We start from the raw sequence: 15,597 nt of genomic DNA, 5'->3' as shown, positions 1-15,597 counted from the left end.
AGTTTGGATCTTTATCTGTTCCACATCTTTACTTAGATGACTTGCCTTATCACCAAACTCAATTACATATATATGTATATATATATAAACTCATCATCTTGCCCCCAAAATTGTTTCCCCTACAATAATTCCCTAACTTGACCAGCATTCATACATTGGCCTTCTTTATCTTCTATTTCTTTTCTTCTTCCCTTCCTTTCCTCCCTCTCTCCCTAGACACAGGCAATCATCAATTCCAACTGAACTCTCCTTTACAGCCTTGAGAATCTACCCGTTGTGATATCCACCAAGAATTCCCTGTTTCATCCTCTTATGTGATGGAGAGAAGAACAATAATCCCCTAATTGGCATCCCTTTAGCCAGTATTTTTGGCCTCAAACTCATACTGCACACAATACCTCTTGGCACATGTTTTCAAAATCTTCATGTCTCCACGTCTTCTCTAAGGCTCTACTCTCTACCTGGAATGGCCTGTCACCCCTCTCAGCCTGGGAAGTCCATAACTTTCTTTTAAGGTACAGCTCAAATTCAAGTCACAGGCATTAGTCACTCTCTCCTCCATACCCTCAGGAATCGATAAATACCTTGATTACAGCGGGTGTTATTTACTGTGATTATGGTGGGACACTCTCCCCCATAAGACACTAGGTCACTGTATGTAGAGGTCACATCCTGCTTATCATTGTATCCCAGTCTCCAGCATAATACCCAGCCCAGTGAAGTCAATACATATATCTGTTGAATTTGTAAACATGAACCATATCTTAAGTCAAAGGATAGAAGCTATTCCCCTGGATGCTCTCCTTATCCAACGCCCTACCCAACTTATTCATCCAATAAACATTTTGTTTACTCCTCCATTACCCATAAAACACAAACACACAAAGTATTTAATAAGGCTGTTGGTGATCTGGGCCTACCTACAAGCTCAGCCTGATATTTCACTCACTACTGTGTACATTATTTGCAAGAAACACTCAACTACATGTAGTTCTCTGGACATATAATCCTATCTCATGCCTCTCTGTTTCTGTACCTGATGTTTTGTCTGCTTGGAAGTCTTTCTGACTGCTTGTCTACCTAGGAAATTCCTATTTATTCTCTAACTTCCGTCTGGTTGCTCTCTCCTTAGTAAAGCCCACTCTGACTTTTCTCCATCACTTCACTCATTAGTCCATGCTGGATCAACTTTTTCTTTATCTGCTTCCACCATTACATTGTAAACTACCCTTTTGTGTTTATCTCCGTGTTCTCAATGCTTAGTTTCATGGCCTGGCTGGGGGTGGGCGGGGTGGGGGTGGTGGTGAGGGAAGGAGAAATAACAAAAGTAGCTGACATTTATGAGTACCTCCATTACCAAGCATTTTCTTAGTACATTACACAGATTATTCCTTTAAGGAAGGTATTCCTATTATGCCTATTTCATGGTAAGACTAAGCTAACAGAAAGGTTAAGAATTTATAAATCAAGTCACAAATCTAGTAGGTGAAGCTGGAGATCCTAATCCAGGCCATCCAGCTACCCTTTGGTCTACTGCCTTTCTGGAGTGGAGGTCAGCAAACTTTTTCTGCAAAGGGCCAGATAGTAAATATTTTAGGTTTTATGGGCTATTCAGTCTCTGTTACAACTACTCAACTTTGCTGTTGCCGTGCAAGAGCAGCCATAGCCAACACATGGCTGTGTTCCAGCAAAAGTTTATTTACAAAAACAGGTGGCAAGTCTGATTAAGCCTGTAGGCTAGTTTATGCATTCCAGTTCTAGAGACTCTCTAAATGTTCATCAAATTAAATGGGATCTAACAATATTAGAAACTAAAACCTTCTCCCAGCCCTCAAATGATTCCCTTATCTTATCCTAAGCCTTTAAGACATTACTTGGCAGGCAAATCCACTGTACGTACTCAGTAAACAGTTGTGGAACTGAACTGAATGGGATGAAAATGGGTCCCTGAGGCTGATCTTTGTGCTAAGCTCTTACCCCCAACTCTACCTCAAGAGACTATTGGATCTTAGCTAGATATCCTACCCCAGCATTGACTCCTCACAAATAGACAACTTTTATTTCTCAAAGGAGAAGCCACTCCACCCTGTACCTCCAACCTTTACCTGGCCTTCCTCTCAGGTATGTTATGTTATCAGTATAAAAGCAAAATTACTTGAAAGCAGCAGGCATTAGAAAAAGCTTGCAACTCAACTGGGCCACAAGTTTCAACCTAAGCAGTGAAAACTGCCTGGTGTTCCAGAGTGGTGTTCTACAGCAGTTGTGGGCACTGCTCTAACCTAGATCTTTTTATGTAAGTAGTATACTAGTCAGAAAAATGGGAAAGGGAAAAAGGAGCTTATTGAATTATGAACTTCTTGAGGTCAGGAATGATGTATTATTCCTTTGCCTAGCCAGAATACCTGGCATATAGCAGACTAGGAAATGTTTGTTGAGGAATGAATGAATGAATTTAATGAAGCTAAGAGTCTAGATAACTGTTTGCCAAAACAAACATATTCTTCAAATTCCCTCAAGAATTCCCTTCAGAATCAGTAAGATAGACGGGGAAGTTGGAAACTTTCCACCTGTGAGTGGGGGAACAACCCAGGCCTTACTTTCTCCTGCAGACTCACCGTCTTGAGTGTTTGGACTCAGGATTTGGGTTCGGAGCTCCTGCAGGCTAATTCCGAGACAGCTGCAGACCTCCTCAGGGCTGTAGGGCTCCGGGTGAAGGGCATCCTCTGTGATCAACAGCATTTCTTCCAGACTGACCCTGAGTCTGGCCTGTACCTCCTCCAGCCGCAGTACTTTATCCCATGGCAAGCTTTTTGACTTAGCCAGGAGCTGCAAATTCAAACGAGGATGATGGTCAGTTTTCATTTCAGACACTGGCATGTACTGTTTTAATTAGTCCAATTCAACTTTAAGCTGTTTTTCTTGTTCCCTTCAACCTATCCACATTTCCCACCATTGCTTGAAAATGCACACTGGGTTCAGATGTTTGGAATTAAACATGCTTATGTGACACTCACAGGCTAGTTCAGTATTTTTCCTGAAAAAGCTAATCCCCAAGGATTTTTTTTTTTTTTTTTTTGTCTGCAACCCCTTTCCCTCAGGGCTGTTTCTGTGAATAATTTGTTCTTTTATCTCTATTCAGTTCGTCTCTAATACACCACTGTCTGTAAAGTCTATAGAAAACTACTCAAATCTCACATGACCTGGGTACTGAGGTGGACACTGTATGCCCGATTTCATTAGAGCTCTTCCTGTTTACTACATGCCTCTTTGAAATGGCTAATGAATTTAAGTATCGGGGCGTTTGGAGTAAAGTCTAGATTTTAAATGAAAACCTCATTGGTGACCTTATGAAAAACCACTACATTAGGTCGCTTATAGTAGTAGAGCTGTATGTTCCTCCATTCTTGAGAAAGGAGTTTGGCTTCCAATTGCACTGGAGGTACCCCCTCAATCTGATGGAGAGAGTTAAGTACAAACCGAACTTTCATATCCAGGTCCACTCAGGGGAACCCCAACCCCGAATATGTTTCCCTCATTCTCCCCAAACCACTGACTGAGCCCTGCAGAGCAGGTGATAGTCAAAACAAGATGAAAATGTCTCTCATCCTGAAGTCTACACGATTCAATCTCTGGGTGGGAGGACAGCAGGTGCAGACAGTGCAAACAGCAAAAAAGAAGCAAGCAGAAGAAGGGGAACTTCGTCTTCAAGGAAATGTGCATCTGATTTACTCTTCTCTTAAGCTGATGATTTGATTTTCTTTCTCTTGGACAGGAAGCAGGGTTTACCAAAAGACCATTGTACTTTGGTTAGGGCCACTCACTTCTGAAGAATGTTAATAACAGAAGTTCTTATATTCATTAATCCTCTTTTTAAAACTCTGGCTCATACACTTGAAAGGAGTTAATGATTTTAAGGCAGAACTGGGAAAAGAGACAATAGAATTTTATTTTCCTGTTCAGTTATTTCACAAAACATGGTGCCATTTTTAAAGCAAAACACAAGCTAAGACCTTTCTTTTGACTTTGTTTGCTTAACACGTTCAGTTAGTATTTATTAACGGTACTGGATTGATACCTCCACAGACTGATTGGTTCATTCATTCATTTAATTCATTCACTCATAGTCTATGTTCCAATGTATTCCAAAAATAATTTGAGAAAACCTATAAAGATGCGTAAAACAAAAGAAAAAATACAATATATTTATTTTATACAGAAAAAGAGCTGAAGTCAATCATCTCCTGGAATGATGCTTTCTTGAAACACAGATCTAAATCCAACTGAGATAAGCAAGGAAGCTAACAGAAATAACTAACACTTGTGTAGTGGTGTAGGATTTAAAATGTGCTTTTTATTTCTTTCAATCTCTGACAACTCTGTGAGATATGTGTTATTACTCTATTTAAGAGATGAGAGTGACTTGCCCGAAGTTACCCAACTAGTAAGAAGGGGAGGTGGAAATTGAACCAGGTCCTGTAACTCTTACCTGCTTCCCCACAGCCACATTCTCAGTGACATATGACTGATGTCTATGTCATGCCATTCACCTTAGTTCAAATCACCACTCAAGTCTTAAAAATGGATTTCTAAGAACAAGCTAAGGATTTATGTTAGAAGTGAACATTCCAGTGTTTTAAAAACACTTTGATAGATGGGATCTTTCTTAAAAAAGAAGAAGAAAAAGGAAAAACATCAAAGAATGGTCACCAAGTGATGAAGGTGGGCTCTTCCTAAGAACCTTTCAGTCAACAACAGTCTCCAAGCCCCATCCTTGGTTCTCTTGAATAACTTACATTGCCTCAGGCACTCGATCCCAGGAAATTGGCCCAGGGATGTGTGGGGAGAAAGTCGGCTGCCTAGGAGGTTGTTTTCAAAGGCAGTCTCCCTGTGTGCTTCCATAGACAGGGGCACTAACACACAGAAGTTCACATTCACTCCAGCAACATCCCAGTTTGCTGTTGGGTCCACTTAGCCCTCTGCTGGAGAGTCCACGCTACCAATTTGGTGTGTATTTCAATTAAGGATGAAATCGACCGCATGCCCTCAACAGCTGCACAGCCATGAGCCACTGAGCAGTGCACTACACTGTGGGAGCGAAATGGGAAAGGAGCTTAAGCCCTTGGAAATTTGGCTCAGGAAACAGAAAGATGACTTGCAGATGAGGGAAGCGGGTGGGCAAGATTGCTGCTGCTTGGAGACAGAACTTCATGAGGGAGTTTGCCTCTTATGGCCCTGGTCACCAGCCTACTTCACATTTGTGAAGCAAGGCCGTGAGTCAGGGCTATGGGTCATTTCGTCACAAGTTCCTTGCTCAGCAGCAGGGTGAGGAAATAGAAGAAAGCAGTTCTTTGTTAACATGCACCGTTTTCTTTTCACCACTGCAAACATTAAGTGTTCATATCAGATACCACTTCTGGAAGGTTCCTGTTCCATGCTCTGTAGACAAGAAAGCAGGCAACGAGTGCTCTGTCCACAGTCACGGAATGAGGCTGATTAACAGTGCTAGGACGCCATCTCAGGTTGGTTTCTCTCAGAAGCAGGCCCTGAGACAAGAATTTGTAGGGGAGGGTGAGACCTAGAAGCACTGGTAAAGGAGTGGAAAGTGAGACAGGAAGAGAAGCCCGTGCGAGATGCACTGACGTGGACAGGGGAGGCTGGGCCTGCAGGCCCTCTGGAACCTGTATGTATGAACCTCAGATGTGTCCGACCCACGGGCAAGAAGGCTGGGACATTTACCCACGAACTCTCACCTGTCATTGGTTGAGGGCTGCTTCTAAGGGTATTAGCTCCCTAGCACTTCCAGGGTACCCAGGTGCAAACTGAGCACTCTCCTGCAGCTAGCAAAAGCCCTCAGTCTGAGAGAGCCGCTGGGGCCTCCAGTAAAAGGGGATGGTGGGAGAACCCCAGACATGGACCCTGACGCAGGAGACTGTCCGAATCCACCTCTCTCAGACTAACTCCTTGCATTTAGCAGGATTAGCAAATCAATGGGAAAAGTAGCGAGTCTCCTCACCAGGTCAGCAAACTTCTAACTCCTTCTCTGAGTTACCTCTAAAAACCATTCATTCAACAAGTTGTTTTCCACACAACAAAAGCAGCTGTGTTTGCTGTTTCTGCTTATATAAATCACACAGACTTATTTTTAAAATTTCAAAAAGTACACAACAGTTTGAAATACAAAAAAATTACAAAGTAAAATAAATCATCTGTAATCACCCCAGTGAGACCACCACCAACTGCTATTTTGATAACCATCCTGTTATACACTTCTTTATGCATACCTACACGCATATAGTTTGGCATAAATAGGATCAGACATAGCTGTTTTTATTGGGTATACTTTTTTTCTTGCTTATCTCCCCCTCATGCCCTTCCAGCTACATAAAGCCGTTCCCCAGTGACTTCTGGGTCCTTGTTCCACTCACAGCAATCATGAACACATTCACCACATTAATCTTCCCCAATGTTAGTCATCCCACTGTCCAGTAGTTTTCAGGCCACAGAAGAAATCTGACGAAATGTGCACAACTCTGCCGAATGGATCTCCTACAGTCCTCACTGCACCGTCAGCACAGCCTGTCTTTTTTTCTAAGGCATCCCCAAGCACCATGCTCTGGATCTCATTCACACCTAACTCCTAAAGGGCACAAGGAAAAGAGCAGGGGCAAAGGCAGACCTGGACTCCTGCTCTTACTTAAAACCAGTCACAACCTACCTTGGCTAGAAATTCTCAGTATGAAAAATGGGACACTTAATGGATACTTCACGAGTTCCTGTGAAGATTAAATAAGATAATAATACAAACACCTGGCACCTTGCCTGGCCCAGAGGAGGCAGTCTGTGAGGGTCAAGTTTCCTTCCCTCCCCTCATTCCTCTGCCTCTCTAGCTAGTCCTTTCCCATCTGACATCTTTACCTATCCTTCAAACATATACAGATGTTTCCTGTTTGAAAATTCTTCATTCCTAAAGCTACCGCTCTTCATTTCTCTCTTTCTTTCATTGTCCAACAACCAGAACCAGTGGCTCATAGTCACCGCTTCTGGGCCCTCAGAAGCCACTCTAACTATTGAATATGGCCTCCTAAAGGTTCTTCCTTATCTCCGAACTTCTAAAGCCACTGGATTTTTGTCAGTCCTCTTATTCCTTAATGAACCAGGGACGTCTAGCACTCCTCAGTACCTACCTTCATCAAATTCCCTATTTTATTGGCTTCTGTACATTGAATTTTCCTAGTTTCTTTCTCATCTCTCTAGTCTTGACTCCATTTTCACCCATGATCCACTTTCTCCTTTCATTATTTAACTGAAGCCAGCTCCCAAGTTTAACCCCTGGCCTTCTGATCTTCTCTTGCCACATTCTTTCCCTCAGCAAAACTGAACTTAACTCTTGGTTTCAACAATTATCTCAAAATATCTGCAGGCTATCCCTAGCTAAGAGTTACATTCCAAGCTCAAATTTCTAACCACTTATAAGAAAATTCCATGCGGAAATTTCATCATCTCCCACTTTCCAGCCACCTTCCATCCTACCTTCTCCAACCCTATCATTGGCAGCACTATGCTTTCCATCCATCATTTCAGCTTAAATTTGCAGCTCTTATTGACTCAACACTTTGCCTTCATTCATGCACATCTGCATGCAGTAAGTGCTTACCAAGTACCTACCACCTTCCAGGCCTAGGCAAACAGTGGTGAATAGAGCATGCATGGCTCCTGACCACATGGAGCTCATAGTCTACCCGAGCAATCAGATGTTAAATAATAATTACACAATGAAGAACTTAATCCAACTGTGATAAACTGTTACAATGGAAAAATACAGGATGTGGTAGGAGCATATAAAAGGACGTTTAGCATAATGGAAGTGAGGAGGGTAGTGAGGGAAAACTTCCTCAAAGTAATGGTTCTTACACCAAAATGAAGACAGAAACCCAATGATAGAGAGCCTTATACACGAACATTTACTGGGTCCAGTCATAGCTTCTCTCATTTCCCTCCCTTTTTATCCCATCCTCACTGACACTCTAAGACCTACTTCTATTCAACTAAGGCAAAAAAGTTCTTGTGGCCAGATTAATATTTCTAGAATATCTTGCTAACAACGTTAGTGGCTCCCCATTGCTTCCAGAACCAAGCTTGGGTGATCCTTCGCACAACACTGAAGGCCCTGCCACAGTCTGGTTCCACTAAACACATCAATCGTATTCCCCAATACGTGCGTCCTCTGCCCTGCAGCTTGGACTCGCCATTCTGGGAATACCCCACACTACATCTTGGCAGAGTGCACTCTACTAAATCAACAGGCCGAGTGAAATTGGCCACATTCTTGGGATTTGGTTTTCCTCCATTCAAATTCAAGAAAACTGCCAATGCCCTGAGAATATTATGCCCACTTCTCACATTCTATCACCAGTCTGAAAATAAGTTCCATATTGACCACTAAGTGATGAGAGCTAAAAACCTGGGTGAGTGATGGCCCCTGACCAGACAGGCTCGGTTAAGAACCACACTGTAAATTTTCCTTTAAGTGTCAAAAGACCACATGAAACTCTCTCCTTCATTGCTCCACATGTTGCCACAAGGAGCTCAGGGTATGCAAGAAGCAACAGCATTTCTCTTCGCTTTTTGACTTCCCATAACACTTAGCGACATCACACATTTTATCCCTCGATATAATTAAGGGATTGTCTCTTTTATCATTTGTTTTATAAAGATAAAATATTTCTGGAAAAATTTAAGGCACTGAAATGTGTAAAATATGAAAAATTTTGTGCTCATTAAAGATTTCTGGCCACTTTAATTTAAGAACATAAAAATGTTCTTCACTTAAAAGTATCATTTACGCAAGTAATAATCATAAATCTCTATTGAATTTGCTTTAAAATGTTTTTAATTTTAGTTCAAATGGCTCTACAAGACTCTGACTTTTAGTGAATTTGCATCAATTAGGTTTTTGGAAGCTGTTGGAAGAGAGGAAAGAGGAGGGAGAGACAGAGAGGGAGAGAAAGATTTGAGAACAGAAGAAACTATCAACATTAAAACAAAGAAAAATCATCTTTATTGGTTTAGTGTACTTCCCCCTGCTAAGTAGATACAAAAGGTACTCATTTTCAAAAAAGGATCTTGAAGAGACAGAAGGAGAGGAACAATACATGTTATTCATTACAATTTTGCCATGTGGAGCCCTATCTAATCAGTCTCATTTTCAAAACTATCCTGATGAGTCATTTCTCTACTGACACTTCATTTTTATGGTCTGAAAACAGAAGGTTTTGTCCAGATTAAAACAAGCTTCTTTACCTTTTCACTTCCTGATTTAATGAGCCCATTTCCAAACAAAAATTATGTTCGTTCACATGTTGCTGAAAATGGAAGAATGGAACCACATTGTAAGGAAAATATGCTTAGCAGAATTCCAGCCTGTGTTCCTAGGCAAAAGCATATTCTTAATATCAAGATGTATGTGTGCAGCCCATAGTGCAGTTTTATCTTTATTCCCCTTTTGTACGTAACCTTGGATTCTAGTAATTTGCAGCAACACGATTTAGAAAACATTCTCCGTCTTGATAAAATCTTCCACTTATCTTTCATCTAATGTTTAAAAGAGAGAAAAATTCAGAGTATTTAAAACAATGTGTTTTATCTACACCACTTGGGAGGAGTGTGTGCCAAAAGCTGAATTCAGATGCCAATTTCACTGACCAAAATACCTCTAAACATATATGGAGTTACATGGTTAAACTCAGAAGACGGCCTCCAGAACAGGCGGCCCTGCAGGGGATGAAGGTTTTCAGCTACTATTGCTTCCAGCAGAGATGCCCTTTTTTAAGTTAACTCTCAAAAGACATTCCCCCATCCTGACAACTTTCACTACCGAGATTCAGCCCACGATTTCATTCCTCACTTTCTTCTTGCGTCTTTGGAAGAGAGTAGTCACTACCTGAACCCATTTCACGTGTCTTGTACTCGTTTTCGCTCTCCTATGGATCTCCTAGAGGATATCCAATTTCGTGATGAGACTTTGAAAACATGTTGTGTATGTTTGAGGTCTTCTCAGGAAGGCAAAACTTACTCATTGATTTCAAAATAAAAAGTCAACAGAAATAAGCCCTCAAACAAATAAGACACTAATTTCTTCCATCTCCTGAAAGAGGAAGTTTGTCTTAAAGGAAAAAAAAGGTCCCTGAAGGCTTGGTATTGAAAAGTTTACTACACTACTACTTCCCATCTATGCACAGATCAGACACTGTGAAGAGTTTAGTATTAAAACATTTCTTTTATGTAATTTTTAGAAATTATCTGAATGAGTCAATTCCAAATTTAAAACATTTAAATCAATGTTTAAAACAAACATTTAAATCAATGAATTTAAAAAAATGTTTAACGCCAAAATTTTCCAAAAAAAAAACTTGTATTTTTCTAACTCATCATAACTCTCCCCAGCTTCAAACTTCTGAGGGACAAAGTGAAAAGTCAGTCGCAAAGGATAGCTACGCCTCAGACATCTGCAAGGTAGCTAGTGTAGTGCTGGGAACACAATAGGAACTTGTAAAAAATTGTGAAACCGAGCAAAATAAATACAACAGGGCAGGTAACGCATGGAGTAGTCACTCATTTACTCAACAAATATTTGCCCTGTGCTTCCTTTGGCCTAAGCACTATGCCAGGCATTAGGGACGTGAGAGTTAAGATGGACATAGTCTTGGCTCTGAGGTAAAATTAGGGACGTGAGAGTTAAGATGGACATAGTCTTGGCTCTGAGGTAAAATCAAGTCAGAAAAAGGGGACAGACATCAAATAGTTGTGATAAGTACCATAGCAAAGACATGTAAGTGCTGCGAAATATGAAGGGAGCCCTACCTTAGCCTGGGAGTAAGGAAGTCAAGGAAGGCTTCCCCGAGGGACATTTAGGCTGAGACTTCAAAGAGGGCCAGGGGAAGAATGTTCTGGGTATGTGCAAAGCCCCTGAGGTGAGAACGAGCATCATGGCTGGAGTATAACGGGAGCGGGGGATGCTAAGAGAGGAAGAGGATGAAGTGCACTGGCATCGGATCTTGCTGGGCTCTCCAGGCGGTAAGAAGGACTTTTTACTTTATTCCAATGAAATGGAAAGCTTTTGAAAGGTGTTCAGCAGGGGAATTAAATTATCTGATCACATTTGAATTTTTAAGCCATCACTCTGTTATCTGAAGAATGACTGGAAGAAAACAGTGGAGCTCCTGACCCAGAATCCATTCCCCAGCTCCCAGCCTCAGTTCTCTCCACCTTTCTAGTCATATCATGTGCCATTCTGGATCCTCTATAACATTTAATTCTGTGTCACTTTTTAAATCACCTGATTACATACCACCTATTCACATACTAACCATTTCCTATTTCATATCCCCCTAACTTTAACTCTTTACTCTACTCCCTACTCTCTCTATTCTTATGTCCTGTAGCCTTCCGCATATCTTCATGCTGCTGAGTGTACAGCACGTACTCAATGAATACTTCCTAAGCAGATTTAAAGCTTGACTGGCAAGGGTCTTCTAAACTGTGGAATAGAGAACTGCCAAGACTCCCTTCCGGTTTGGGCTTCCTTAGCCGACATGTATGTAGAAGTCTTCTGGGCACATGGGAGTTATACCAAGTCTGTATTTTGGAGTGACTAGTGATAGCTCAATACAAAAATGGTGGATCTGAGAGAACCAAGGGTTGAGGCTGCCATCACTTTCGTTGAGGAAACAAAGTCACCTCTCGTCAATTGCCTCCAACTGTCTTTCTCCACCCATAGACCTAACCTATAGCATGTGCTTCAAAGATATAAGCCTTCCTCTTCTCCCCATTGCCACCCTAGAAGACTCAACTGTGAAGTTCGTATAGCTAGAGGTTTCAGGGCACACATATAGATTTATTTTTCTACTGAGTTTGGAATCAGATTGTTCTGTACCCAAAGACCTTCAGTTAGAATGTTGCTGCAGCCAGATGTTGCCCTAAATTTTAGAGAAAGAGACAAAGTAATAGGGAACAAAGAAAAAAAGGACAAGGAAAGCCTGTTTCAAGTTTCACTAGTTTGCCAAGTTCATACCTTTGCAGCCAGCCGACACTCCATCACCCTGATATTGAAATGCGATGTTGCTGCCTTATTCATTTCCACACAACTGTGGGCAATCACAAACACTGCTCCACTTGGGAGTTTCACATCAGTTGCCCTCAGAGGACTAAATTCTATCAACTTGGCCTATTGGAAGAAAAATTACAGGTGAGATATAATGTATTAGAATTCAGAAAATTTTTAATCATTTATGCATTTATTTACCTTAGTAAAATTTTTCCCCAAAATACATTCATTCATTCATTCAAATATTATTTATTGACTTCCAGGTACCGTACTGGGCACTGGAGATACAACAGTGAAAAAGACAGACATTGTCCTTGCCCTCACAGAGCTTATATTCTAGTGGGAAAGGCCGTCAAGTAGACAAATACATTTCCAGGTTGTAAGTGTTACAATAGTAGCAAAGGACAGGGTGTTATATAGACACATAGTTAAAGCACCTGATCAGATATAACCTAGTGTAGACTTCTTTGAAAAAAGGGAAATCTACACTGAGTCTTAAAGGATGAGCAAGAGTAGGGCAGACAGAGGGTTTCCTTACCCAAACAGGATGTCAATAAGAGGAAAGAGCATATGCAAGTTCAGAGGCTAAAAACTACGTGGAGTGTTAATAGAGCTTTGGAAATTGAAATTTGGCTAGAGCTCAGAGTTCAAGGGGTGAGGGGTGGTGAGAGGGTAGGATGGAGGGGTAAAGCAGGGGCTAGATCATGAAGTGCTTTCAAGCCCAAAGAATTTGGACTTCATTCAGACTCTATAGCTAATTTACATTAACTTCAGGACTATTGGCATCATGTCTGCTTGTCAGGTCTCATCCAAAACACCCAGAGTATTTTCTTAGCACTAAACCAAATTTCCTCATGCCTCATGTCTTTGGTTTAGGGGAATCAACAACAAATATTCTTAATAAGAAGAAAAACAGGTATTCTTGGAAAATAACCAAGCCTGTAGAAATCTGATGAAAAACTAAGAAAAGATTTTAAAGAAATTTCTGCTTTTCTTTTGGAAATGGGCAGTTTATGGGTAACAACCAAAACCTCTACCCTGCCCAAGGGAGTTGATAGTCAAGGGGAAGTGGTATCCAGCTAAGGAATTCATTCCTGGCTTCCTGTCAATATTCTTTTCCCCACCACTGAAGCCCCAAAAATGTTGACAGAGAAAAATGATACAAAAGACTAAATCATAAAAAAGAGGGGTTGTGAATATATGTGGTAAGAGAACTAACATTTGGGTTTAAAACCAACAAGAGATTATGAAAATGCCATGAGATGAAAAGATTTGGGACAAGAACGGGAAAGGAGGTACCAATAACCAGGGAGTTGAGAAATCTCATCTTAACAATGAAGAGAAGTAGAAGGGGGAAAAAACTAGACACAAGAGAAAAACAGACTTGAGGTATGATTCTGGAAGCTTAAGGGAGAGGTGATCAACATGAAACAGAATAAGTGAATTGGTGGTAAGCCTTGAATTGAAAGCAGTTGAGAAATATCATCTTACAACAGAGCCTAATAGAACAGGCTGCCTAGAACCAGGCATGCTGGGGACCTCATAGCCTTCCTCTGTGTGAACTTTCCCCAGTTGGTATTTCTGAATAGTTCAATGCCACCTACAGTTCCTTCTTCTGCAAGAAATGATATGGACTGGTCCATCCCTCCTCCTTCAGTGCCAATATAACGCTCGCTCTTGGCGCAGATTTCTGCAAGTTCCACCTGGAAAAGTAAAAATTGATTTGCACTGTGAGTACAGCCAATCTATTTCTCATTCATTTCTTACTTCGGACATGACAGATAGGTTTGAATTCCAATGCCAACTCTGATCAATTGATCGTAGCTGCCTAGAGCACAGAGTTAATAAGAACTCTAAGACTACCATTGAACTCAACAGGAAAACATGCCAGAATTAAGTAATGTATGCAATAGGATGGAATGAGATATTGACTGTGCATGCCATGTATTTATTATCACTAAAAGACTCCACAGGGCAAGCAGTTTCTCCTATCTTTCTCTTTGCTCCATTCCTCTCTAGACTGGTATCACCAAAAATCTCATTTAGGCACTCATTCATTTCTGCCTCAGGTTCCTTTGTCTCCCGACAGTGGACCATTCCACACTCTCCCCAGAGCCAAAGTGGGGTCATCCAACTTTACGTTCCAGTCCCAAAGTAATGCTGTCTCTGTGGCATTTCCATTAAATGTAAGAATCAGAACTAGCATCATCTCACCAGACACATTTTCCTCCAACCAAAATGAAGAGGCCCAGTACACAAATGCATTTCTGATTCAAACTGAAAATGTCAAAATGTCTGTTTAAGAATTTTCAATGGCTTCCTATTGATTAATGAAATAAGTTCAAACTCCTCCAACTGGCATTTCAAAGCCTTCCAAAATGTGCAACTAATTTGCATATGAAATCATATTATCTACCACTCTTTTCCAATTATATTTGTCTCCTTGACCATCTCACACATTTATGTAACTTGGTATTACTTCCTGTCTTCTCATGTATAAATCCTATTGCCATTCAATACCCATATTAGCTACCTACTATGGGCAAGTCACTGGGCTGGCCACTCAAATCTTCCTCAAATATTGTTCCCACTATGGCATCCCCTTTCTCTGAACTCCTACAGCGCTTAGAGTTAGTGTCATCCATTTACTCATTCTACTATTCACTCATTCATTCATTTTTTTCTTTTTTCTAAGACTTGATTCAGGCCTTTATTTCTCACCTGTTTTACTGGAAGATCCTCCTAGAGTGATCATTCTGAAACACTGATATAATCATCTCTGGTCTGCTTGGTTGCCAACACTTTGATTTCATACTTCTCAGCACGGTACATAATGTCTATAATGCCTTATCCCTTGCTTATTTCTCCAGTCTGCTTGCCTGCCACTAACCCCATAAATCCTAGGCTCGGACCATCAGGAATACTGAGCAAATGTTGTTCCTCATCACTTCCCCCCCTCCAGCAATCCTTACTAGTCATGGATCGACTCAAGCATCACCTCTCCCTGTGGCCCACATCACTCCCTAAATGCACACACCCCCCGTAATTCCTCCTCTGCACTCCCTGTATATTGTAAGGAAGCAGAATTTGCTACCCCAAAATATGTCTCTTTGGCTTGATTAGTTTTAAGAACAAGGACTCAGGAAGAAACTTTGAGCTTCCCCTTAACTGCCTAAAAGAATTTAAGATAGAACTCCTGTTTCAGGAAGGAGATATCACCAAAGATAACTATAGTATAACATAAACTAGGTGCAATAGACAGGGAGGAACCTAGCAAGGCCCATTTGATCAAAGTCCTCTCCATGTCCCATTGTCTCTGCAAGGAATGGCAAACATTTGTTTACCAAACATTTGCCTTCCCACTTCCATGTATTAGTTTCTTCCCCTTTGAAGTCCCAAACCACTACAGCCAACCTCCCCCTTTGTCTTTAGCTGAAGATGGTATTTAAGGTGATGGCTTCTGCCATTTTGGCAAGTTATTCAGTTTTCCTGGG

At 41.1% G+C, this 15,597-nt stretch overlaps 1 protein-coding gene across 2 annotated transcripts in view; it reads right to left on the bottom strand.

Annotated features, from left to right (window-relative positions):
* The window catches only part of GALK2 (galactokinase 2), a 118,266-nt gene that overhangs the window by 31,568 nt on the left and 71,101 nt on the right, over positions 1-15,597 (bottom strand). For both annotated transcript variants that reach the window (XM_046654498.1, XM_046654497.1), the window contains exons 6-8: positions 13,708-13,806; positions 12,071-12,223; positions 2,616-2,826 (exon numbers count right to left, since the gene is read on the bottom strand). In XM_046654498.1, coding sequence (XP_046510454.1) covers positions 2,616-2,826; positions 12,071-12,223; positions 13,708-13,806 — 463 coding nt within the window. The remainder of the gene's footprint in view (positions 1-2,615; positions 2,827-12,070; positions 12,224-13,707; positions 13,807-15,597) is intronic.

The sequence above is a fragment of the Equus quagga genome, chromosome 2 (genome assembly GCF_021613505.1).
Source record: "Equus quagga isolate Etosha38 chromosome 2, UCLA_HA_Equagga_1.0, whole genome shotgun sequence".
In the NCBI taxonomy this organism is placed as follows: Eukaryota; Metazoa; Chordata; class Mammalia; order Perissodactyla; family Equidae; genus Equus; species Equus quagga.
This window is presented reverse-complemented; position numbering and strand designations above follow the sequence as displayed.